The 26,698-nt window shown below is 40.7% G+C and overlaps 1 protein-coding gene across 1 annotated transcript in view; it reads left to right on the top strand.

Annotated features, from left to right (window-relative positions):
- LOC112049345 (laminin subunit alpha-1) overlaps positions 1–26,698 on the top strand; it is a 186,822-nt gene that overhangs the window by 139,774 nt on the left and 20,350 nt on the right. The window contains exons 19-29 of the mRNA XM_052891292.1: positions 17,273–17,379; positions 19,194–19,365; positions 20,348–20,509; positions 20,837–21,021; positions 21,418–21,621; positions 22,171–22,419; positions 22,947–23,152; positions 23,799–24,060; positions 24,756–24,921; positions 25,334–25,540; positions 25,972–26,480. Of these exons, the coding sequence (XP_052747252.1) occupies positions 17,273–17,379; positions 19,194–19,365; positions 20,348–20,509; positions 20,837–21,021; positions 21,418–21,621; positions 22,171–22,419; positions 22,947–23,152; positions 23,799–24,060; positions 24,756–24,921; positions 25,334–25,540; positions 25,972–26,480 (2,429 nt within the window). The remainder of the gene's footprint in view (positions 1–17,272; positions 17,380–19,193; positions 19,366–20,347; positions 20,510–20,836; positions 21,022–21,417; positions 21,622–22,170; positions 22,420–22,946; positions 23,153–23,798; positions 24,061–24,755; positions 24,922–25,333; positions 25,541–25,971; positions 26,481–26,698) is intronic.

Below are 26,698 nucleotides of genomic sequence, written 5' to 3'. Positions count from 1 at the left end.
AGTATAACAGCTTCCGAGTAATGGCTTGACATCTGTCTTCATTTCCTTGAGGAGAATACCTAACAACAGAGAATAATTAAGAGAAATTATCACCATCTGCTGATGGACGTCCATTGCTGTATACACATTGTGTAAGAACTTCCAAAGACCTTTATCTTGCGGCGTTAAATCCCGGGGCTCCTGGCAAACTGCATTTGAAGAAGATCATCATCATCATATCAGCCGATGGACGTCCGCGGCACGATATGTTCTGCAGCGGACGTTTATCGGTGGAGCTTTCGTAGGGACTTTTGAGGGATTTTGAGTTTTATGCCGATCATTCTTATTATATTGTATTTTACTATTGTTCTGATACCCTGGCTACAGACCTTGAGTTTTAATTGCGCAGTTCTAACTGACGGTTTTATGTCAAAAATTATACTTATAACTGACGGACATTGCACTCTGCTAAAACTGCGCTGTTAAACTGAAGGTCTGTAGCACGGCTAATATTTATGCAAGGGCAATGATTGGCTGAGTAGTGTGAATTAAACGCATTTATAATGTCTTTTCATTTATGTTGGCATTTTTGCTTTGTAATTTAATCTATTGCCTAGTTCTTTCCTTCCATTTCGTTGGCAATCAGCTTTATTTACTTCATCTTCTTTGCCAGGTTCAGCAGGCATACCTAAATGCATACAGATATTAGATTTAAATTCCCGTCTCGCCCTAAAACGCCCATGAAAGGTAGGTGCATGCAAACGTGGGCGGGGCCTTATTACGTCTTCATAAACATGTCCATCACAACCCGCCCGGCTGACTGTACACGGCCGATGCCACGGGCGGTAATCTAGTTATTAGTAACAGCTAGGGTACACGTTTAGGTACAATGTAGCTACGAGTAAATTTAACTACAAAGTTTGAAGACTCAATAGCTTTAATTATAGTGCAATTGATAGGATTTAAAACCTTATGCGTAGAATTCAATGAAGAGGTATTATCAACTTATTTTAATAACCCACTAAAGGACCAAGCCTAGAAAGGATTAGGGTGTTAGATTCACGAGACTGCGCCAAAGCGGGTTGGTGAGCTCAGGGCGATAGTATTTGACTTGTACCTAACAAAACCGGATGATGACCGAACTTACTTACGACTTAATGTGCATTCCACCTTCTTCACTGAAAATTGGAAACCTTAGCTGAGAATTTTGTGAAATACAGGCACATTTTTCAAAGTCGCTCTATTGATTATTATCAGCCCATTTTAACGGTCCAGTCACAATTAATCATGACCTGCTTATAGTACTCTCCGAGGCACGGAGTGTAACACCACCAAGTTCCCAACTCCAGGGCAGAGAATTTCAACTGAAAATAGAAAACTCATAACCTGACCCAAAATCGAACTCAGGACCCCGTGATCCAAAATCACATTTACAATCACAGGCTACTCGCTGGACCAACGAGGTAGTTGTAACCAAAGCAGCAGAAGTCTTGAAATTCTAAAACAAATAAAGCAGGTTCCAATATAAGCGTTGACCTTTAAACTAGGCGTAGTTCAGTTGCAGCAGGAAGTGTGGCGGACGCAGCCCACGCGCGGATGTGGGTCAGGCAGGCCGAGTGAGAAACACCGACAGATACTTACTAATACTATTTGTATTGTGTTAATATCAATGATTCACAATAATACTTAGTGCTAGTTGACGATCGATAGTATTTATCGTCGTGCAAAAAAAATTGCTGTTCCACATTTTTTTATTGGACGTTGGGGTTCCAAGGTGCGACTCCGCACCCGAAAACCCAGTGTTGATCGACCCCCTACTGGGTGGACCGAGGATAGGTTGTTGAGAGCCGCTGAATGCTCGCTCGAGACCGTTGTGTTGGAAGACGATGCACGAGGTCTATGTCTAGCAGTGGACGTCCATCGGCTGTTAATGATGATGCTGATGACATTTTCATAGCTGGTAAGGATAAGCAAGCAGTTGATATAGGTGTATCACATTTTTCGTGCCATAAAGGAGTCCAGCAACAAAAATCTTTCTTACGTATTATTAAATATTGTTACAGAAGGTGGGAGAAGTAAAATAATATTTTCACTGTACACAAATTTATTCGATAACAATTTCAGCATAGCTTCCGCTATAATGTTAATATTACACGCTGATGGTAGTATATCAATGAATCTGCTAAACAACCCTCTATTTTATAATATTTACAAAGTTAGTGTCTACTGTTGGTAGCACGAATATGTTAACAATACAAGTACGTTTTAATAATAGTTCCGGAGTATTATTATACAAACCAAACGTTATGATTCTATCTAAAACACATTAATAATTAAAAGATATTTATAACGATCGTAAAATAATATTAAAATATCGAAACACAAAGTTGAGAAATTAAATACAAACTAAATCATAACGTGACGTCATAGTTGTCAAGAGTAAAATAACCAATGATGAATTTATATCATGTAAAATAAATAATTATATTTATATCAATAATTAATAATAACCTCTACACTGTACGCATTGATAATCATTGTTACTTAATTAAATGTAACTATAATAACCGGAAGTCATAAAAGTATGAAATGAAATGACGCTACTATACGCTAGGCGGCGACACTTATCTATATGAAATAGGCGGGAAGCAGGTATTATTTGTAACAATATATTAGTTATAAATATTCCATTACGTTAACTAGCACAATGCCAATTGGTAGACTTCACACACGCAGAGAGTTAAGAATATTCATGTATGCCAGGTTTCCTCACGATGTTTTTTCTTCGCCGTTTAGAATCATGTGATGTTTAATTTCTTATAGTTTGCCTAACTAAAAAGTTAGGAGGTGCATGCCCTAGACCGGATTCGAACCTACGACCTGCGAATAAAAGGCAGAGGTCATATCCACTGCCTATCAAGGCTTAATATGAAGTACATACGTATACAGAATCATGGTCACCATAGCGTCCCTGTGCCCAGCTGGCTGCATCGCATTATTGATCCGAAAGCCATTGCATTATGTATTAAGTTTTTCCCGCCTCGTTTTCATTAATAGAAATGATAGTTTTCTACTGCATTTTCATTGCCGACAATTTATTTCTTGTCCCGGGACAGGAAATGATGCACGCCCGTCATCACGGCGATTACGTTTTTTAAGTTAACTGTTTTTTGAGTTATGACTGTTTTGTGTTTCCTTTTAATTTCTCTTATTTATAAGTAATTCTTTATTTAATTTTTATGAATGATCGTTTAATTTATACTAATATTAATACTTAAAGGAATTATTTTATTGTTTGTTTGTATTGTTTGCTCTGAAATGACTGGAACAATTTGAAACATTATTTTATGGGCTAAGTACATTTTATTGCTACAAGTACTGAAGGTTTTTTTCTTTACTACTACGAATTTCCTAGTATATCCCCTCTCCTGTAAAGAGGACTGCTTGATATTCATTTATTTGTTAAGAGTACACAGATTAACAATATAATTATGTATGTTTTCAATCATTTTTGGCGAACAACAATTTATAAAAACGCGAGTTTAAAGATATGTTTAAAAATTTTAATTTTAATTATAGACGAAATAATATTGATGTGAGCGTCAACTGCTCTCTAGAGAGCTCTCGTTTTTATAAATTGTTGTACGGCAAAATAGTCGAATGCATACATAATTACATTGTTAATCTGTGTATTCTCAATAAATAAATTAATATAAATAATCAGTCCTCCTTACAGGAGAGGATATTAGGTAATTCATAGTAGTAAAGACAATTCAGAACACCTACTTATTTTGAAAATGGCAAACCAAGTAGCGCTTTATTGCTTCTACGAAGTGCACTAGTATCGTATTATAGTGAAGTGAAATGCCCGGTAGGTAGGAGCAGTCGATAAAATCGGCACGAGTCGGTTTATCCGACATCGGTTCTCTCTTTATTATTGTGTCGTTACTATAAAATACTCTGATATCATATTTACTGAGAACATCGAGTTTAGTAAAGATACCATATATTAATACAAATAATTTTCATTGTATAGTTAATTATACAGTGAAAATTAACCTTAAAATTATTTTATTTAAGTAGAATAGACTTTAGAGTAGACGTTTTTATTCTCGGTACTTAATCTTTGTTATATAAATTGTTAAAAAACTGTTAAGTACATATCAGTGCTTTGGTTATGCGTGAAATGTATAACGGAGGGATTTTGATATGTATACGAGTATGTATTAGTGTCATAGTACGATATACAGGGTGTATCGTAATTAATAGATAAAACACAAATGGTAGATACATCATTTAATTATCTAAAACTAATTGTAATAGTTTTCCAAAAATTCCTAGGACCAAGTCATATTTTTTCGGATTTTTTAATTTTTCTATCTTTACTCAGTTTTTTCAATGCTGTAACTTCTGTAATTGAAATAAAAATCGGATTTATGTTAAACATTACGAATTAAATTACCAATGGACAATAATACTATTTTTATAAATAATGTTATATTTATTTTTTAGAAGAAGCTTTAAGTGCAATAAATATTTTTCTACCATTTGTGTTTTATCCATTAATTACGGGACACCTTGTATGTATTGGAATAACTACACATGATTTATCACCAGTTTTACTAAACCAAATAAAATAATTATACACGGCTTAGCTTTTAAGATTAGTAGATTAGAATTACTTTTCGAAATGTACTGTACTGTCACCGCTCAGGCTCCGCTAGTTTTATAATAACATCGATGTATGATATATGCACATCTCTATCAGTTTTAATTTATAATCAGGAGCAAGCATGTAATAAATATAAATAGAATAATAAAGTACAGCGGCGCGGTACAAGCAGGACTTAACTGTAACGTAAATACTTGTTACACAGGGTGTTACGAGTTATACTTTATGATATATTTTTCACATCTACACCATATTTGAAGTAATGAGAGGGTAAACCGCTTCGTAACGTAACGCGTTACTGCAAACTCTGACTGGGTTCCCTTTCTCTCATGCGGTAACGGCAGCAGTTACCACTTCTGTTGAGCGTCCCGAAACTCACAGTTTTTTTTTTTTTTTAATGTCTATTCGCATAATATTGAATATTGTAGATTCGTAGTCTCCTGAGGGTGCTTTGGTTTCGGAGTGAAAATTACGTAAAACATATTTTTTATATTTTGGATGCCATCGTCGCAAACTCAATCAAAAGAGAATATCTCACTGTTCACTCCAGTAATTAAATTATTTAATTAAATGACCGCGTTTGATTGGTACACTCTCAACTTCCTTTTATTACGCGTCTGGCTCTACAAATCCTGATTCAAACCCAACACTATAGTCAAAAGCCTTGTATAAAATGCATCACCCTGTATATCATCGTAAGCAACAACGTACACTGAGTGGCATGCGCCTGCGCAGGGCGTGGAATGCGCAGCTCCGCACGCGCCTTCAATGCGGTTTTTGTTGGGCTCTTGGAGTACACGCGATGACTGATGGGATACCTTGATAAGTGATAACAGCGATATGGGGACCCGTTACGAGATGATCCAGATGCTATTGTATGGGAGACTACCGTTTCCTGACAATTTATTGCCATTGACGGCATGGGCTGTTGACATAGAATGTGACAGCTTATCTGATGCATGTGAGAAGCTGTGATGGACATTTTAAAGCCGAAGGTTTGTCAGCCCTTTTTACCATAGTTTAAGCCTTAATAGCTCAACTGTAATAGCGGTACTGTAATAGCGGCGGGAATCGAATCAACCCTCGATGATGGTTGATTCGATCCCCGCCCTGTTGGTCTATTGTCGTACCCACTCCTAGCATAGTCTTTCACGACTAGTTGGAGGGGAATGGGAATATTGGTCATGTTATAAAAAAATATGGCAAATATTCTTAAAAAAAATATAAAGGTAAGCAACTATATTTAGATTGTGGTTTCGATCACATACGTAAGTAGCAAAGTCGCAATTGTTGCAAAAAAAAAATATCTGGCGACTGGGGATATGATGTCTCAAATCTACCATGAACTAAATTCAATATTAGCCTGTAGTCATTTCAGATTTTTTTATGATTATTTTATTTTATTTTATTTTGGCAAAAGCAGCCATTTGATAGATCACGAACATGCTATTATTTTAATAGCGGTATATAACGAAATATACGATAAAATAGCAAAGGATTGCACATGAGTTTTGCGTAAACGTAAAACAAATAAGAATAAAACACATCAGTAGAATAGTGATAATAAATCTAGGCTCAGCTCTAATCGTAAGGAACTTAACTCTTATGTAATAATATGTAAAGTTAAACTAGCATACACCAGGACAAGCCTTCGATGGGCCACGAAGCATGTCCTAAGCCTTTTGAATAATTTGAATTTGAATACCAATAGTCATATGTATAAATAGACGTACAGATATATAATACCCATTCGCTCTAAAGATTCTACGTTGTTGCACTTGCGTGGAAGCCTGAAGGTTGCGTCTTACGCCTAGTCTATTCTGCAAACCCAAGAAACATGACAAATCTGCAAGATTAAAAGATAATATGGCTAATATAAAAAAATAGAACTGCTGCCTAAGATCGTATCCCAAACTCTCGGACGAAAGTCGATCTTTCAACCCGTTACCTCCGCTTGTAACACAAGTGGGCACTTCTAAATCGGGATCTAATTGTAATTGTTTGTATTAAGTTGGTAATGCGAGGCAAGGGTTTGCGCGCACTGCTGGTGTTATGTCGGTAGTAACTTTCACGATAATTTTAGAACAATGAAAGGGTTCATTGACTTCATAGCAGGCACATAATATGTAGCATCATTTAATATAGGTTCATGCATCCATAATATTTTAAGGCTAGCGACGCCCGCGACTTCATCCACATATAATTAAGTATTTCACAAACCCCGCAGAAAACATGAATTTTTCGGGACAAAAAGTAGCCTATACGCTGCCTCATAACCTCCTCTATCTTCCAGTGAAAGTCCTGGTAAAATCGGTTCAGCCGTTCCAAAAATAACTCCGGACAAAGAGAAAGCCAGACAGACGGACAAAATTTTAAAAAAGCTTGTTTGTTTGCTATCTTGTAATTTATGACTAATCCAAGTAAAAGTTAAGTACCTAATCTTTTTACGCAAACAAAGCCGAAAGTAAACCTAGCCCCTTATAAAGTACACCTTATAAATTATAATACATGCAAGTACCAGCGGCGAAGATTCTATACAAGCCGATTCCCGCCGGGTTTCCTTTTCTTTGGGTAACCTTTATCGACAGTATTCCAACCTTCGCGCCTCTGGCAGGTACACACTTTATCCCTAAGTGAAACCACGCCATATAATATTTATGGGATCATTACTATTACACGCGCATTCTATAACACCATAACAGCGTAATAAATGGTGGAAAGTGCTGAAACAGATGGTGCGGCGATATGGCGCCCATTGAGATCACTACAGTGTCGAACATGAGCAAATATTATCTGCCCCTAGCACGAGGCACCTAGCGAGCGACTAACGCAATCGAATATCGAATGATCGAATCTCGCTGAGCCAAATCATAATTTGATTTTTACATTATTTGAATAATGGGGAATTTCTATTTGATAGATAAATTCAGTGCACTCGTACCTTGTAGTTGATCGCAATTTTACTATGAACCTGAATGCTATACCTACCTGAAGATATAAAGTAATGTTAGCGGGCTAACTTGTAGCTTATCCAAGCTTATTTTTTAGCGTAACTTTTTTACTTCGAAGAACCCGTGTTTTATCTCTTTTTCCGAAGTCCAATCTATTCTGCACCAAAATTAATCAAATTGATTTATTTGATTGATTTAAAAAAAAATTTGTGAACAAGTCAAAAGTCAACAAACAAGTAAGTTTGATTTCATAAATATGGCTAAACAATTTTACAAATAAATATAGAAGATGCTAACTATTCGAAAAGTGATAGGCGAGTACACACACTGAAGGTTATAATTTTATGAGCGATCGATGAATATGCTCAATAACTTGTATTGATTTATTGAGTAGTGTTAGCTTTGTGATTTAGTAAAATGTTGACAGCTAAATCATCAATCTATCTACCTTTTTAAACACTATCTACCTTTTTTTATTCATACACAAATTACAATTTACAACTTTCCGAACTCAGATGAGTTTTCTTCTGAGTTTAAATGACAATGACCTATGAAAATTAACATATTTAAATGCATATTAACCAAACCTGAATCCAAATATCTGAGATGAAGTAAATTACTTGGCAACTTTAGCCATAGGTTAACTAACCTCGGTAGAAGCCTACCACCAGACCATGCTAAACTGTACCGAGCTGGGTGTCCCTTACAAGATACGTCGATAATAAATCAAAAATTACCCAAAGGTGATTATAAAAATATGAAGAGTAATGTCAAACAAAGGTTATGATTCACAACACTTGTCAGGACAACTTAATTAACAAATCAAACTGTAACCGAAATAAGACCCTCAGAATGGCAGAGAATGACCTTGAGTGAAGTCACGTACTTGCGAACGATGTATGTAGGGTTAAAGGATCCTTTGACAGTCGACTAACACTCCCCTTTTCCACTCAAGTCACTCTCCCCGCCTATCCCAAATAACCTATAAAGAATTACACGACAAGAAATGTGGACGGCTCGAACGCCACAAGCACACTGAAGCCAACACGAAATCGAGTGACGCCATATCCGTCACAGACTACTATTTCCAACACTAAACGGCGATAACATTTAATGAAATATTTTGAACGCGTAAACGATCTATAAATTATTGCATATTGCTGACAACAATATATTCTAAAATACGCATTAGACAATAAACATATTTTTAACATTTACAAAAATATTTGAATTAGTACACATTTACGAGTAGAAACGTTAAATGTAACTTTCTTTAATATAGTTCATATTTAAATATGTTTTTATTTATTGACTAGTAACAAGTGCCGGCGATTTTCATGTCACCAGCTTTATCATTGTATCTAGATATTGCCGTATTTCTAGCCCGTTTGTTCCCATACGCAAATGTAAAGTGTGCTATGTCAACGCCTCAGCTAGCGTTGTTCTTGCTCAGTCACGATTTCCCACTTACAGTCCAGACCTACCTGTATACCTCACTTAGTCCGTTAAAGCGCGGTCTCACTACGCAACCAGCTAGATGCTTTGGACTTGATATTATAGGTAACCAGCGGACGCCCGCAAGTTCGTCCACTCTTAGACCTCTTTAATCCGACCCTATCGCAAAATCCATTAGCTGACACCTACTAGAGAGTACTATAGAGTACCTCAATGCCAAATTTTATCTTTGTACGTCTAGCAGTTTTCGAGATTTAGTGAAAAATGACCTTTCGCATTTATATATTAAGATAGGTACCGTCATATAATCGGCCGTCATTGTAAAAATAGTCAACTTCATTTGTATATTTATTTTTTTATTTATTTGCTGTTTTTAAAATGTTTATAGAAAATTATACTTATACCGAAAAACTACAAATTAAGTAATTTGGACTATTGTAAAATTGTAAGCTACCACATCCCATAACAAGTAGTTTACCCTTATCTCTTTCTCGTTAGAGTTGTACAAGGACCAAGGTTGTACCTTTTTAAAGTAGGTATACTTTAGTTTTGCATTTTTAGGTTATAGTAATACTTTAAAGGAAGAGCGAGACCGAGAATACCAGTGTCAAAACACTGGTATTTACTTAAAAGAAGGTCTCAGCCCTATTATTTTATGTAATGTATAAAACGAATAAATTTTATTATCATGTTCACTTTCTGTGCATAAATCACAAAATTGTACACACACGTGATGTGGCAAGACATTGAAGTATAGGCGTCGTGAGGTCGCGCCTTATCTGTTACATTGCGAACCGCAAAGCTCCTGCAGGTTATATGTAAATTAAACAATAAAGCCTTCGATGCTGAAGAGAAACTGCCGATAGTTATCATATCTTTATATCTCCATACAATCTACATTTTAATACCTACATTTAAAAAAATACAATCGCGTTTTTTTTCTTTAAAAAATATAAGATCTCTACATAAGTAATAAAAAACAAAGTCCTCCCCTACGTTTGTCTTTCGACCGGTCAGTTCACGACAGACACGAAATCAACTAATTTTCATGCGATTATATGCAATAGATAGGTAAATAATGTTTTTTTGGAAGATATGCCCCTGTCGCCCGCATATCATGGGAGTGTTACTGAACAAAAAAATACATAGTTGAATATTTCTACTTTATACATCTACAAAATAATCTACGATCATATATGTAATCTATCTGTTAGAAGGAGCATACTATACCGATTTAAAAAAAAAATATCAGTTTGACGGACTCGCGGCTTTGCGTTATTATTTAACTTATTTCTTAGCTTTTTAGAGAATATGGTTTTCTAAGAACGCCATCTGCAAATTCCGTCAACTATCACAATAAGAATCCTATCTACATTTTAACATCATAGAAAATCTGGAGTTAGATATTGGATTTCTATTCATAACTTGTAACGATTACATCTACGATATGGGATAATTTAATACCAGATGCAGATCCGATCGACACAGATTATTGCACACAATCTCCGTTAAATATCTTATTTATCAGTATCTCGCCCGATATGCCCCATTTCATAGATTACCGATTAATATCTAATCTGTTACAATGTTAATCGGTAATTTAACTATTAATTAAGTCATTATATGCTATGTACAAACGATTTATATTAAAACGAAACCGTCTTTATTCGTTAACTTGGTTGCTTTCAGGAAATGATAGCCACCAAACGTGTTTTAATAGTTTTCCATGGATGATTACTAAGATACAAAATGTATTTTTTACCAACAAATTTGCATTGGGAATATTAGCCCTCATTCGCATGAGAGTTTTTTTATCGGACGTTAAAAAAGCGTTTAAATATGGTATGAAATTAAACCAAGTTCTATTTCTACCACCCAAAAATTTAAAATGCAACACTGCTAAAAGCGCCGTGTTTTAAAAACGCTGTCGTGTGAACATTTTTTTAGGAATGAATTTGTTGTATTTGAACGCTTTTTTTAACGTCCGTTAAAAAAGCTCTCGTGCAAATAAGGGCTTAGATTGCGCTGATTATCAACCGAGTGTAATATTCTCAATGAATTAAAAAAAACGAGTTTTCCAAAATAACATTATTACCTCCCCTTTGAAAATTTAGCGACGCTTAAAACAATAAACAATATTATTACCTCCCCTTTGAAGATTTAAAGACGTTTAAAACTCTAAACAATCGGAAAAAGCAAAAAAAGCATTTTCTGCGTTATCAACCCATATTCGGCTCACTGCTGAGCTTGAGTTTCCTCTCAGAATGAGAGGGCTTAGGCCAATAGTTCACCACGCTGGCCCAATGCGGATTGGCAGACTTCACACACGCGGAGAATTAAGATAATTCTCTGGTGTGCAGGTTTCCTCACGACGTTTTCGTTCACCGAATGAGACACGTGATATTTAATTTGCTCATGGCTCTATTTTCTATTACAAACATTTTACTGCAGTCGATGTATTCACTGTAGCTTTAACGTGCTTATTAATTTAAATGTTACGCAACTAATAACTCCACCGTTTCCCTACATTTAAATACCACTAGGCCGCACTTCTAGTAGAATACATTCTACTGATAAAATTCCGCTACTCCGTTATACCAACATTTTATAAGGTGAATCTACACTGAAGACTAGGTATGTGTCGAAAGATATTTTGTCTTATAGTGTAGACCTTATAAATAAAACTAAATATATTTTTATGAAACTTATTGATATTATTTAAATAGCATATCTCAATTTTTGTTTAACTCATACAACACAACTCATACAAGATGTAGAATTTTTAAACAAAAGAGAGTAGAAAAATAAAATGTTATTTTTTTTTTGTTTTGCTTCCACCAATTATAAGTAGTAAGAACACTTATAATTATTATTGGTATCTTAATATATAAATGCGAAAGGTCTTACAAAATCTCGAAAATAGCTTGATGTACGAAGATGAAATTTGGTAGGGAGGTAGTTTATAGTTAGTAGGTATCCACTACGAACGGATTTTGCGACAGAGCCGGATGAAGGAGGTTTAAGGGCGAACGAAGTCGTGGAAGTCCGCTAGTATCACATACATAGGACTGATAGTGCATTTTTTTAAATTAAACCTTAAACGTTTCACTCAGTACGTATAAAATGAAAGGGTAAAATCACAGGGCAAAGCAGTTTTTAAGCTAATACCTAAATTACTTAGTTAAATACTTGCTCCCCATACATAGCAGGTAATAAAACATATTGTCGCAAGACAAATCTCTAGTGTAGGAGCACGCTTTGACATAACAATATTTTGAAAGGTGAACTATAAATACGCCGAACTTTACGTTCATTTTATTGGCCGTAACCACTTGAACGAGATAAAACATTTGCTTTTCGCCTTTTGATATCTTTCCTCGGCATTATGGTTAAACGCGTTAAATACCTGTTTTAACTTTTTAACAAGAAATCAAAACTGTAAATTTTAACGGCCTGTGGAAGAATCAAAATTAATCTAAAAATATACAAAGAACTGTTTGTTGTCGGCTATTTTCCGCAATAACCTGAAAAATTCGCTCATGCTCGTCCAGCTGCAAAGAGTTTTATATTTTTATTGAATGTTGATGATTTTCTGTACATGAGATAGGTAATGTCGTCGACGTGTTTCAATTTTTTTAATTAATTAAAAGGCTAACTAAAGCTAAGCGAAAAGCTTTTTTGGGGAGTAGACGCCAGCAATAATGCAACGAGAGATACTTGACCTAAGTACCTACTCATAGAACTTCTCTAGTAAGAGTCATCCTTTAGCATAACCGCTGAGTTATCAATGCTTTCATCATTATCACCTAGTCTATCTTAAAAGACCCTCAAAGGTTTAAGTTTTCCTTTTGATAATATATAATTGAAATAAAGGAATTTTGACTTTGACTTTAACTTTGATTGGAATTAAGGGGATATGTAGCTTAGACCCGCGACGTCGCTCCAATGCAACCGCATTTTTGACGGCCTTTCTCTAATTAACTATTATCGTTATCAGATGATAAGAGCGGGTCCGATGATTTATGTGCTTTGGAAGCACGGGCTAACACAAAACATAGAAAACTCTAAAGCTGGCGCTAATTCCATGGGCTAACACTAACACGTCCGATTCGCTAACCCCGGAACAAGCCTTTAAACTGAAAATTTCTTACAAGAAACAAAAGCTCAGTACTTCATAATCTGACCCAGGATTCGATCCCAGGACCTCATTTCCGAAGCCGCATAGGCTACTGGATCAACAAGAGAGTTGTTTGCTTGAAACTACAAAACAGTAATCTGTAGCTATTGGACCGTTCGTTGGAGTTTCTTATCATTTGCGACCCATTACTTGCCGGTTTAACATTGTAAGTGCACGCAGAATACCTCTTTATTCAAATCCCATGTAAATGGTCGCGGTTATGTGCCCGCTCCAGTTTATACTCGTAGAGATTGTGGTTGATGGCTCGTAAATTGATTCCTTGTAAACATTGAACTCCCATCAGTTAGCTGAAATAGGCCCTGCCGAAGATTGCAGAAGATTGGTTAGTGTTCCTCGATACTAATTGATGACTGAACAAATTGTCCATCTGTTTTGTGTCTCTCTCTATCTATAGTAGAGACGGACAGATGAATTCGAAGATTACTTTTTCGAGTTATAAAAACATGGACAGAATTGTGCTATACTGTTTTAGAAAATGGAATAGCCTTGATTCTTGATTTATTCAAACCGTGTATTTTAATAATGGCATGATTTATAGCGTTTGAGTTGTCTTTTTTATAGTTATTGTAAACAAAAACTCATAAATATCATCATCATCTATATCAGCCATAATTTTGGACATAGGCCTCATTTTAAGCAGCACCAACCCTCTTTACTATTAGCTTTCTGTATCTAATTGAAACCAGTCAGTAACGGAGGTCATAACTGCTGCTGTACCTGGCAGCAACCAGTATTGGAGGGGATATCTAGTCAGTGGCGATCACAATAGATCGGTAACGGTCAACGTGATACAGGACCTCAAGAGACCTGCAGAGCCGCGACATCAAGAAGAAGAAGAAGAACGGAGGTCATCACTCTACCTAGTTAGTACTAGGAGGGCGCCCTAAACTCCGCTTGCCAAGACCTCCACTCAAAGACCTTACGAACATTGGTGTTTTGAAAAATTAACTAGCCCACTGTCACCATGCTAGCAATGACAGCTTTGAAAGCTATCTTAGTTTCCTGGCGAATAACGTCGATCAGGACTTTCGACAGGATCTGTCTTCATTCCTTTGAACTATGTAACTATTATTTACAGATATATAATATAATGAAGTGCAACACACTACAGTAAAATATCATCGGTGTTATATTTAGCATATCTACAATCAGTTTGGCCGACGAAATTCGGTCAGAAGAACACTATTTTGACCTTTTCATCACATCTGACATATTACTAGGTACACGCCAATAAATTAATATCATGGCTGTCTGTGTGTCCAGTGGGATGTAGGCCGGCAGCCGTCACGCTGTCTGTCTGTGCAGAGATAGTCTCTAATTAGTGCTCCGCTGACGTTCCATTATCGCGCGCTGGTCGTTAACGCGTTTGGTTCGTTGTTCAAGTTTGATACTTCGATATAGAATGTCTCTCTGACGATAGTGATACTTATTCTATAGTCTATGGTTAAATATTAATTGACTTATTTGGAGAACGATTGTTTTTGTAACGCCAAGAATGTTCCTGGCTGTTAGTAACTGAACATTTTAGTTCGGCTTGACGGTTGACCTAGTATTTTTCATGTGACCTTGACTTAAGAATAATAAAATAAATTTGTCAGGTTCTATAAACGGTGGGTACTATTGCTTCAACTAAGGAATTCATTGAGTAATTCACCATTTCACCATAAGACACGGGGTGGGCTTCCATCCTTACGTCTTTAATATCTCTGGGACTCGTCAAAGCGTTTTGCCTCTGTGTAGGTCTAGATTTCTTTCCTTGGAAGTTTGTTTCCAGATTCTTTTAACTTGGGCATCTTTAAGACAAGACAGAATAAGCAAGCACGCTCCACTTATACATAAAATATCAGCAACCAGGCTACCAGATTACTATTTATTAAAAAGATTTTTTTTTTAACGTAGACGGAACTCACCGTCTTTTCATGCTCAGTGTATCAATCCAACCACTGAACGAACTGACAGTTATTGTTACACTTGTTAAACACAATTGCTGAATAAGTACAGATTGAAATACAATATTATGTGTTTCGTTATAACAATACCACGCTCGGCCGACGGAACAATGGAAAAAATAAACTGTGAAATCACGAGTCGGGAACGTTAAAAGTATTACGTTTCGTTTACAGCTTTCTCGGCGCTTATTTCTAGGGTTCCGCAATATAATACGAATATTTATTATGTTATATGTTATTTATATGTAGCAATCCGATATGGCATCACATTCAGTGACAACAATTCAAATAAATGCAGAGGGGTAAAACACGACTTCTATACTTTGGGGTACTGATGAGAATTTGTTGTTTCTTTCATAATCTGATTCAGGACTCGAACCCAGGACATTATGATCTGAAGCCGCATATCAGCTCGGGACCAACAAGGCAGTTAACACGTGCACTCTTAAGGCCCGCATTAATATATTCCTCAATATCGATGAAGTTCAACAAGCAATTTGAGATCATAATTGTGATGTTTATTACGTTGAGGAAATAAACACTGGACTTAAGCACATCATTAACAGCCGATAAACGTTTTATACTGGACATAGGCATAGGTCTCTTGCATGTCCTTGCAAGAGACCTATGTCTAGGTGTTTGGAAGTCCTTCCAAACACCACGGTCTCGAGCCACCAGCATCCAGCAGTTTCCTCTCGCAATACTGTGTTTTCCGATGCGGGATCGCAACTCAATTGGTTCTTCGAACTATATGTGCCTCCATTACCACTTCAGCATCGCGACTCGCTGAGCCATGTCAGTGACTTTTCTTCTGCTGATCTCCTCATTTCTGATTCGTTCACGTAGAGAACTATTCGTTCACTCTAAGCATAAGTCGCTCCATCGCCCGTTCAGTGTCTTTGAGCCTTCACTAAGTTGACTTAAGCTGAATCCTTATTCAACATTGTATTAATTCTAACTTCACGCAAAGCCGAGAAGCCAGTTATCAGTAAAACTTAATCAGTTATCTTTTATATAGCTTTGCGTTGACTATTCTGGTAATCTGTTACTACTGAGATGCAGTTAATTATGAAAACACGGCGTTACTCGCCTATGTCGGTCAAGCTACGATCTTATTATCTGTAATGTGTTTTGTAATGAGCGGCCATTTCTGTTTACATTGTAGGGTAGCTAATGAGGTAGCTTAGAGAACTTATACAGTCGCTATCAATCTTTGTAACAGTGCTCGTTTGCTTAGGCCCAGTTTTGCTAACTATATTAGTTAGCAAAACTGGGCCTATAGCCATGTCACATGTGACATGTCGATTTGGCAAGGTGTGCCTTTTGCACACAATTGTGAATCCAAATTTCCACACAATTGTGAATTCAAATTTTTATGAACACAATATGAAAGTTGTGCAAAAATAGCTCTCCTGAAAAGTAACATTTTTCATTCACATTCACCTTTTACTTGGGTGTATTACCCAGGTAAGCCTTCGTGCAATAAAAACACATTTTACTAGTTAGCAGTGACAGGGTGCGGACTGTGGAATGTAGATTTTAATTAATGGTATCAGCGTAACACAAATCGGCAGCTCGCCGCTACCAGCTGTTATCGGCGCTGATAGCCGGCAAGCGCTTACAAGCGCTAATCTTGTTGTTAATGCAGCCTGCTCCGACCAACGAACGGTGGCTCGATGATTAGAAATACCTACTTGGGAAATACGGTGCCACTAATTTAATGAAATATAAATTTTCAGGGGCTTCAAAAAAATTGCCTTTTTTAGTCCTGTTGTTAACTTGTACACCAACATCATGTTGAGGAAGATTCACGAGGTTGATCTGATATGATCCGAAATTTTAAGTTTTCCTACCTCCCTAGAAATTTTCAGTAGCATTCTACAGTTGAAAGTTTCGTGTTCTACTCCCACGAGCACCTTAAACCGTTAGTCACGTCCGAGCTCAAAGTACTTTAAGTTTAAGCCAATGCATTTCATTGCATGCACGGTGATGGATCTAAGCTTTGAATCTCCCTCTTCTTTATGACAGCAAATCTGGCTAGGATCATCTTGATGTATCCTTGTTCTAGGCTGCAACTGCTCTAGTGCGGGCGCGGAGGGCAACGCGTGCGACATCCGCTCGGGGCAGTGCCGCTGTCGGCCGCACGTCACCGGCAGAGCCTGCGACACTTGTGAGGTAACAGACCCTTGTACCGGCCACTGCTCTAGTGCGGGCGCGGAGGGCAACGCGTGCGACATCCGCTCGGGGCAGTGCCGCTGTAGGCCGCACGTCACCGGCAGAGCCTGCGACACTTGTGAGGTAACAGACCCTTGTACCGGCCACTGCTCTAGTGCGGGCGCGGAGGGCAACGCGTGCGACATCCGCTCGGGGCAGTGCCGCTGTCGGCCGCACGTCACCGGCAAAGCCTGCGACACTTGTGAGGTAACAGACCCTTGTACCGGCCACTGCTCTAGTGCGGGCGCGGAGGGCAACGCGTGCGACATCCGCTCGGGGCAGTGCCGCTGTCGGCCGCACGTCACCGGCAGAGCCTGCGACACTTGTGAGGTAACAGACCCTTGTACCGGCCACTGCTCTAGTGCGGGCGCGGAGGGCAACGCGTGCGACATCCGCTCGGGGCAGTGCCGCTGTCGGCCGCACGTCACCGGCAGAGCCTGCGACACTTGTGAGGTAACAGACCCTTGTACCGGCCACTGCTCTAGTGCGGGCGCGGAGGGCAACGCGTGCGACATCCGCTCGGGGCAGTGCCGCTGTCGGCCGCACGTCACCGGCAGAGCCTGCGACACTTGTGAGGTAACAGACCCTTGTACCGGCCACTGCTCTAGTGCGGGCGCGGAGGGCAACGCGTGCGACATCCGCTCGGGGCAGTGCCGCTGTCGGCCGCACGTCACCGGCAGAGCCTGCGACACTTGTGAGGTAACAGACCCTTGTACCGGCCACTGCTCTAGTGCGGGCGTATTTAACTGTAGCCCATAGTAATTAAATAATGCTTAAGGACTAAGTTTATTTCAGTACATTAATGCTTAGAATTACTATAGGCCGATTTGAAAGGCTATTTTTGTATTAATTTGAAGTAATACCTACGTCCATCGCAACGTTGTAGAATTAGCTTATTTAACGTTCCAGTAAGATAAATAAGCATATCCCATTGGACACAAAATGGATATTTACTTGTGTTTATCGGTCATAGACATAAATCTATTTACGCACGTCAGCCATCGCCGAGCTAAAACCAGAAAGCTTTGCAACAATTCCTTCGCAACAAATTGCGGCCGCTCACACAAATCACAGCTCACTCTATCCGAATGGCATTTAATTGAATAAGCAGCGGGTAATTCCGGGCCGTGCCAATTACTGGCATTAGGGCCACTTCACACGACCACCTGGTCCGGCTGGCTGAGCCACGGCACGCTAATGGCACCCATTACAGTTAGTTGGTCACGACTTAATTATATTCAATTTCTAATTCTCTTTGTTCAAGTATTTGCCTTAGTGCAAATACTTGAGTGAATTTACTAGTTTAATTGAACTGTAAATACTCCAGGCATTTTAGAATTTTACTTTCGATTTTATTTCGTCTGCTTTTATGTTTTTTAATGATTTTTGATATGTTTGTAAATTGTATTGTGGACACAGATTATTTATCAAAGTTTACTTTCATGTGCCTTTAATTACACCAGCAACTGTACACTCTGACTACTGTGTCATACCGTTGTGAGTTTATCATAGTCTCAGGTTTGGTACCGTCATATATGTATTCTGTCCAGAATACATTGGTACCTGATAGGATATACCTAAGTTAAATAGCACCTACTGGCGGACTTAAGACCTCTTTAATCCGCCTCTGTCACAAAATCCGTTCTCAACGGGCATTTACTGACTATAACTTCTCTGTTTTTCATTTTTGAAGGTACGTCAAGCTATTCGATGTTGCGTGATATTTTGCTTGTATATATTTTAGTTTTAAATTAAGAGTTTGTGTCTGTGCGCAGGAAGGCTACTGGGGGCTGGAGCAGGGCGGCTGCCGGCGCTGCGAGTGCGGCGCGGGCGCGGCGGCGTGCGACCCCGTGAGCGGGCTGTGCGCGTGCGCGGCGGGCGTGGGCGGCGCGCGCTGCGACCGCTGCCTGCCCGGCTACTACGGGTTCGGGCCCGCGGGCTGCTTGCGTGAGTACTGCTGAGTGGTGGAGCTAGCGCTGCGAGTGCGGCGCGGGCGCGGCGGGCGTGGGCGGCGCGCGCTGCGACCGCTGCCTGCCCGGCTACTACGGGTTCGGGCCCGCGGGTGCTTGCGTGAGTACTGCTGGGTGGTGGAGCTAGCGCTGCGAGTGCGGCGCGGGCGCGGCGGGCGTGGGCGGCGCGCGCTGCGACCGCTGCCTGCCCGGCTACTACGGGTTTCGGGCCCGCGGGCTGCTTGCGTGAGTACTGCTGGGTGGTGGAGCTAGCGCTGCGAGTGCGGCGCGGGCGCGGCGGGCGTGGGCGGCGCGCGCTGCGACCGCTGCCTGCCCGGCTACTACGGGTTTGGGCCCGCGGGCTGCTTGCGTGAGTACTGCTGACTGGGTTGTAGGACCTCAGCGGCGTCACCGGGATGTAGGCGAGCGCAGAACATCGCCCGATGGAGGCAGAAGGCAGAAACAGAAGAAGAGATGGATGCAACGAGTCGGACCTCGGCTTAGAGGGCCGTAGGTGTTTCGGTCTGTGTGTATCAGTCAGAGATCTTTTTTTTTATTCTTTACAAGTTAGCCCTTGACTACACTCTCACCTGATGGTAAGTGATGATGCTATCTAAGATGGAAGCGGGCTAATTTGTTACCAAGGAGGATGAAAATCCACACCCCTTTCGGTTTCTACATGACATTGTACCGGAACGCTAAATCGCTTGGCGGTACGTCTTTGCCGGTAGGGTGCCTAGCCACGGTCAAAGCTTCTCACCAGCCAGACCTGGACCAATTAAGAAAACCTCAATCGGCCCAGCTGGGAATTAAACTCAGGACCTCCCGTCTTGTAAATCCACCGCGCAACGGTGACAGACGTCAGGGCGACGTCAGATATCGACGACCTCGTCTTCACCGACGAAACTAAGCTAAGGATGGATGCTGTGTTGCGAGAACAGTGTGCACTGTGCTACATGTCTGTGTCTGTGTGTGTGCAGCGTGTCCCGTGTGCGCGGACGGGCGCGTGTGCTCGCCGGCGACGGGGCGCTGCGTGTGCCCGGCGCGCACGCGCGGGCCCGGCTGCCAGCACTGCGCGCGCGGCTACTGGGGGCGCGCCGCCGGCTGCCGCCCGTGCGCCTGCGGCCCGGGGGCCGTCACTGGTGAGTGAACACTATACAGTAGAAGCTCCTTATCAGCGCTTCCTTTACACCCTCAAACTCTTCCATAGTTTTGTATTCGTCTTTTGGTGCCATGAAGGCTACTAGGTTATTTCGCCATCTACATAATAGTCTTCCTCTTCTGATATTATATTTTGGGCTCCAATCATTAATTTATATACCCACCTGTGATCCTTCCTTCGCATTATATGCCCTGCCCAATTCAATTTATTTTTGCCATGGTTATTGCATCTTTTGTTTGAAGTTCAGTTTGATTTCTTGTTTTGTGTATTTGTCAAAAGATGTTGATAATGATGACTTATATTCCAGACAGTTGCGACGTGATCTCGGGCCAGTGCGAGTGTCGCAGCGGCTGGACGGGGCGCGACTGCGCGCGGTGCGCCGCGGGGCACTTCGGGCCGCGCTGCCGGCCGTGCGGCTGCCACGGGCCCGGCACCAGGGGCTGCCAGCAGGACGCGTGCGACTGCGACCAGACCGGCCAGTGCCCTTGCAAGGCGAGTATTAAAAGAACATACCGTCACATTAGTTTAGTCTAACGTAACAGTCGAATCTTCATATACATATTCAGGATTTGCATCTGGTCGATTACGACACACAATGCTTCTGCAACACCAGTCCTGAATACCTACTTCAAACCTAAAGAGGTTTGATGGTAATGGTGGACAAGGTATATGAACACTCTAACATCGATAACTGCATCTACACTGAATGTCGTTATATTCAAAATCTCTCTGGCTAAAGTCTAAAAACCATTGATTCCCAAAGTGAACCCCCAGAGGTCCACAGGAGACTCGCCGACGCCGGAGGTCTGCGTTGGCGTGACAAAACAAATGGGTTTGGGAATCTCTGATCTAAACTCATAACAATTCGTTATTTTCTCTTACCTATAGGAAAACGTAGTAGGCGAGAAATGTGATAATTGCATAGATGGCACCTTCGGCCTGTCGGAGACCAACCCCGTAGGCTGCACAGCATGCTTCTGCTTCGGTCGCAGCGCTAAGTGCACGCAGGCGGAAGTGACACGAGCAGCGCTGCATGCTGCTACTCCTCTACATCTCAAGCTTTTGAGGGGAGACATTGTTAATACTGCTACGGTGAGTACCCATTGTCTTGAATAGTTAAACGTCCTTGGATACTGGCCCAAAAAAAGTCGCTTCTGGCTGTAAGCCTAGATCTTTTAAACTACTCAAAGCATTTTATTGTGGTTTTCATCATGAGATTATTCACGAGAAATATTTATAAAGCTTAACATTGTTTTCCACGAGAACGAAGTCACTGACGTTCTCTAGTAAAGTGTAAATAATAGGCAATATATTTAGCTTTTATCCAAAAAATCGTCAAATTCAAATGACAAGGCCATAGATCTGAAAAAAATCCTAAATAAGTATACGTATCACTTAAAGAAAGAAAATCCTCAAGAGATGCTGACCCTGATATGTTTAATTGTAATTTCATAAATTGGTCCAAGTCAGACTTACGAGTAATTAGTTGACTATTGCCATTGGTCTCAAATAGTTACCGACTGGTATAGAGATTTCTAACCTTTGTAACAGTTTCAATGAAAAACTGTTGTCATTCATGAAAATCGTAAGAACAGCTACCAAAAGCTAAATAACGAGCGCTATATTTATTACCCTCTTTAGATGGACATAGATTCACCATTCGCAGTCCGCACCAGCCTGCAAGAGGCCACCATGCCGCTGCCCTGGCCGCCCGCGCCGGTGTACGCCGAGCTGAACGAGCTGTTCCTCGGAGACCACGTGCTGTCGTACGGAGGAGCGCTCCGGTTCCAAGTCGAGGAGGAGGGCGGGGAGGCGCTGCCGCAGCATGTGTTGATGAGGTTTCCGCTTGTCAGCATTTATGGGAATAGCATCATATTGGACTACTATGAGGTAACTTTTGTATTCCAAGACCACTACTCTGTGTTCTGAAAGATATGGATGTAAGTGAAATTATCAGAAGTTTAGGCTTAACACCTAGGTACTCGTATATATTTTTAGAAACATGGCAACTGATTAAAATGCCCACAAATATCTTTGTAATTAAACAATTATTTGTGTCATTGATACGATCATCCGGATCATCATGGATCCAGTGACTAGCCTCTGCGGTTTTGGATCAAAAGACTATGGAAGCCGGCCTTTGGAAGATTTAGTATTTTTTTCTTCCCAAAATTCTCAGTGGCACCCCAAAGATAGGGAAAATTATGATGTTACACCCCTGTACCTTTGAGTGTAGATTGATTTGTCGGCCCTAGACACTACCATTAACAACTGAAAGCGATCGTTCCAGATGCACACATTATTATCCCAAGTCCCCCACCCAATCTTCATTATAAACACTCCAAATCCAAATTTCCTATGGAGATCTTGATTATTAGAATACGATTAAGTTGACGATATTGTATTGTTTTTGGCAGCGCGTACCAGCTATTAACGGTTCCCACGCAGTTTACCTCCACGAGTCGCTATGGGAAGTCCGGCCGAGGGCAGGGGACCGCGGCCGCACGAGAGGGCCCGTGGTGGCGTCGAGATCAGCTCTCATGCTGGGCCTCACCGACATACAGCGGCTGCTGGTGCGACTGAGCACCCGCGCACCCGTCGCTATAGAGCCTTTGCATGTGTTGTGAGTAATATTGTTACACGATAAGATTTTTTCATGACGCTAGTAAGTTGACGTCTATCACGCCTGATGGTAAACGATGATGCAGCGAAAAATGAATACATTTGCCTAAGACCTGTCACTTGACTTGAAAATACCAATATTCTAGGGGACGTAGAAACTGGAAAGGCAACACATATTATCGCAGTGGTTATGAGCAATGGGGAATCTAATCGCTTAATATCCAAGAAAGTTCTAAGGGATATCGACTGCGTAGCAGTGCAGGTCTTTGCGATAGCGATTGTCTTAACTGATGTTGACAATGGTGGATGCTAAGATGGTAGCTGATATCATAGACGAGGCATAATCTCACCAACCGCAGAAATTTAAAATAAACTTGTATATATAGAAAGTCTCCTCCTTACTGAAATAGGATAAACAAAGCTTAACATACGAATAATCATGCGAGGCAAATATTCTAGAACTATGACCTACAATACGCTGCCTGGCGTCCGTCGATCTGAAGCGTAATAAGCGTAATAACTTAAGCCATATTCTGTAGAAGAAAAACTTCCGACTTTATAAATATATGACTTTACCTTGACTTTTTTTCTCCTCTAATGTATTATTTGCGTATATAGTATTTTGATGGTACTCTTCAATTTTTCAGGTTGTTAAACGTGTCGCTAGAGACAGCAATAGCCGGCCTCACTCGCGGAGCCCCGGCGCCGGGCGTGGAGCGCTGCCTGTGTCCCCGGGGCTACGACGCCGCCTCCTGCCACCGGCCCGCCGCCGGGTTCTGGATGCCGCCCTCCCCCCCACAGCTGCACCACGTGGCTGGCACCATTGTCATCAACGTGGAAGGAACTGCGAGACCGTGCGAGTGCAACAACAGGGCTACTGAATGTCATCCGCGGACCGGGCACTGTTTGGTATGTTACATTGTGTACAGGGTCGTCTTTTCGCCGTGGGAAATGATAAGCATTATACCCTGAACGTATGAGCCTTTATTCACAATTTAAAATTAGACTTATAATATAATATTTATGACAAAGCTTATCCCAAGAAGTATCCCAAGGAGCAAGAGTGTGGATTATTCATCCTATTCCTATCAAGTAAATCCGCCGTCCATCTTAGATTGTATCATTTTACTTTTTTTATTTTTTTTTTTTTGTAAAGAATAAAAAAAAGTATGGCAAACTGGTAAGTCTCTCGTACTAATTTTAAATAAGGGAAACTTTTCCAAACTTCTTTTTGACTTTCTTTCTTCTTTTTTAACGGCTATGGCACAGTTGGTAGTTTTAAAACTTCTAAATTGGCCCCAGCTGGTCTGGTGCATCGGCCTTGGCTAGTTATAACCCTACCAGCAAACACGTATTGCCAAGCGATTTAGAGTATCATCAGGTGATATCACAGTCTTGACTGTGATCACTTGACTTACTTGTCATTCATCATCATCATCAGCCGATGGACATTTCCATGTATGGACTGCAGGACCTTTTTTAGGCCTTTTGTAGGGACTTCCAAACATCACGATTCTGAGCCGCCTGTCATTGAATAAAAAAAAAAATTGATAGTTTTAAGTGCAACATGCTCGTCTATAAAATGGTACTTCTGTCTTCTAAAGAATTGCACCCACAACACGGCGGGTGCCAAGTGCGAGCGGTGCGCGGAGGGCTACCACGGCTCGCCCGAGCTCGGCTGTGAGCCGTGCCCGTGCCCCGCGCGCGACCGCCCGCGAGCTACCTCGTGCGCCGTGGCGCACGGCCGGATCAGGTGCTACTGCCAGACTGGTGAGAACTTTGACCACATTTCAATCTATAGTAATATTATGAAGAGAAAGATTTGTATTTTTATGTAACAAATAACTGAACCGATTTGACAAATTGTTTCACCAATAGAAAGCTATATATTCAGGGACCAGGAAGTAACATAGAATTTATTTACCTCTGTATTCTTACGATATGGGAACAACGCGGGTTATACTAGTATAATTAGTAAGTCCAATTTGTTTAGATCCCGAGGTGGGGTGCATCAGATCGTAATCTGTTCGTTGGCGCTTAATAGGCTTTTGGCTTGATGGGACGGAAATGAGAGTCGCAAAGCGCCATGCCTCGGCCATCTCATTTTTCGTGGGCCTCTAAGCATCTTCAGTGACCAACTTCGCCTGCAGATTATAAACTCAACAAAAATGTTCATCGCCAGGCTATACGGGCCCGAAGTGCGAGTCGTGCGCCAGCGGCTACCGGGCGCGCGGCGACGAGTGCGTGCCGTGCGCCTGCGACGCGCGCGGCGCCGCGTCCCCGCGCTGCGACGCGCACGCCCGCTGCCGCTGCCGCGCGCACGCCGCCGGCGACCAGTGCCAGCTGTGCGCCGCGCCGCGACACTACCTCACCGACGACGGATGTAGACGTGAGTGAACCTTGACAACACCAATCTCGACGCTAGAGACGACATATAAAACGTGAGGTATCGTCGACGCCTAAAAATATCTCCTGATGGGCATAATGGGGATTTCGTATAACAGAAACAATCCTGCGATAAGTTAATTTCTACGGATTTAAGAGCCTAGACGGCTAACGGTAAGGCCCTAGACCTGACTTATCGCTCGGAGTCCACTCGTTGTAGAGAGATGATGAACAAGTTTAAGCCGCGTTATTACAAGGAAGCCGTGGTCAACGATTGGACATCACCTAGTTTGACTTATAGTCCTTGTAGGAGCTACATCTATCATCATTCCTCATTGAAATCAGACAAAAAATTGCGTTGGGTAGAGTCAATGACACCTGGCACTTTTTTAAATATGTGAATTGCTACAACTATATTCATTAATTTATTTCCAGCTTGCGACAACTGCACACAAACACTGTTAGACACAGTCGAAGGCCTCATGAGAGACCTGCACTTACAAGTGGATCCAAGAGAACTGAACAGAATACCTCAACCCTTCCCCGCATTACGTGAATTCGCTCATAATGCATCCGTACTACAAATCTCACTTCAACATGTTAAAGGAAACTTGGAGAAATCAAAACATTTAGAAACTTCTATAGCTAATTTAGAATCGACAGAGCATGATCTATTTACGACAGCAAACAGAGTAAAAACTGATGCTTCTAGAAGAGAACAAGAGGCTCATTCTCTAAGTTTAGAAAGTATGAGTGGTTTGGAAGAGGTGTTAAAGCAAAGAGGTATAATTGGAGAACAAGTTGCAGGATTAGATGATTTCGCTAGAGGAGAAAAACATTTAAGCGCACACAGAGCTTTGAAAGAAGCACGCAGATTATTGAAGTCCATTAAAGAATTGAATTTGATTGGCGCTATTGCTGGAGCCACAGATGTATCCGATTTGGTAAGTAAAATAGTAGTGAATTGATGTTGATTTTTTTATATGCGCAAGCAATAAAAAACAGCAATTCAAATTCAATTTAGCACTTTTGATTATTATTATTATTATCATTATTCTATATGAATTCTATAATTCATATGCATTTCGTGAATTTTCTATTTTGCATTCTTACCTCACAAATCATGGCATGCAATTGTAGTATCGTTTTGTATATTTACAAT

The sequence above is a fragment of the Bicyclus anynana genome, chromosome 3 (genome assembly GCF_947172395.1).
Source record: "Bicyclus anynana chromosome 3, ilBicAnyn1.1, whole genome shotgun sequence".
NCBI classification, from domain to species: Eukaryota; Metazoa; Arthropoda; class Insecta; order Lepidoptera; family Nymphalidae; genus Bicyclus; species Bicyclus anynana.
Note: the sequence above shows the minus strand (reverse complement) of the source record. Positions and strands in the feature narration are given on the sequence as shown.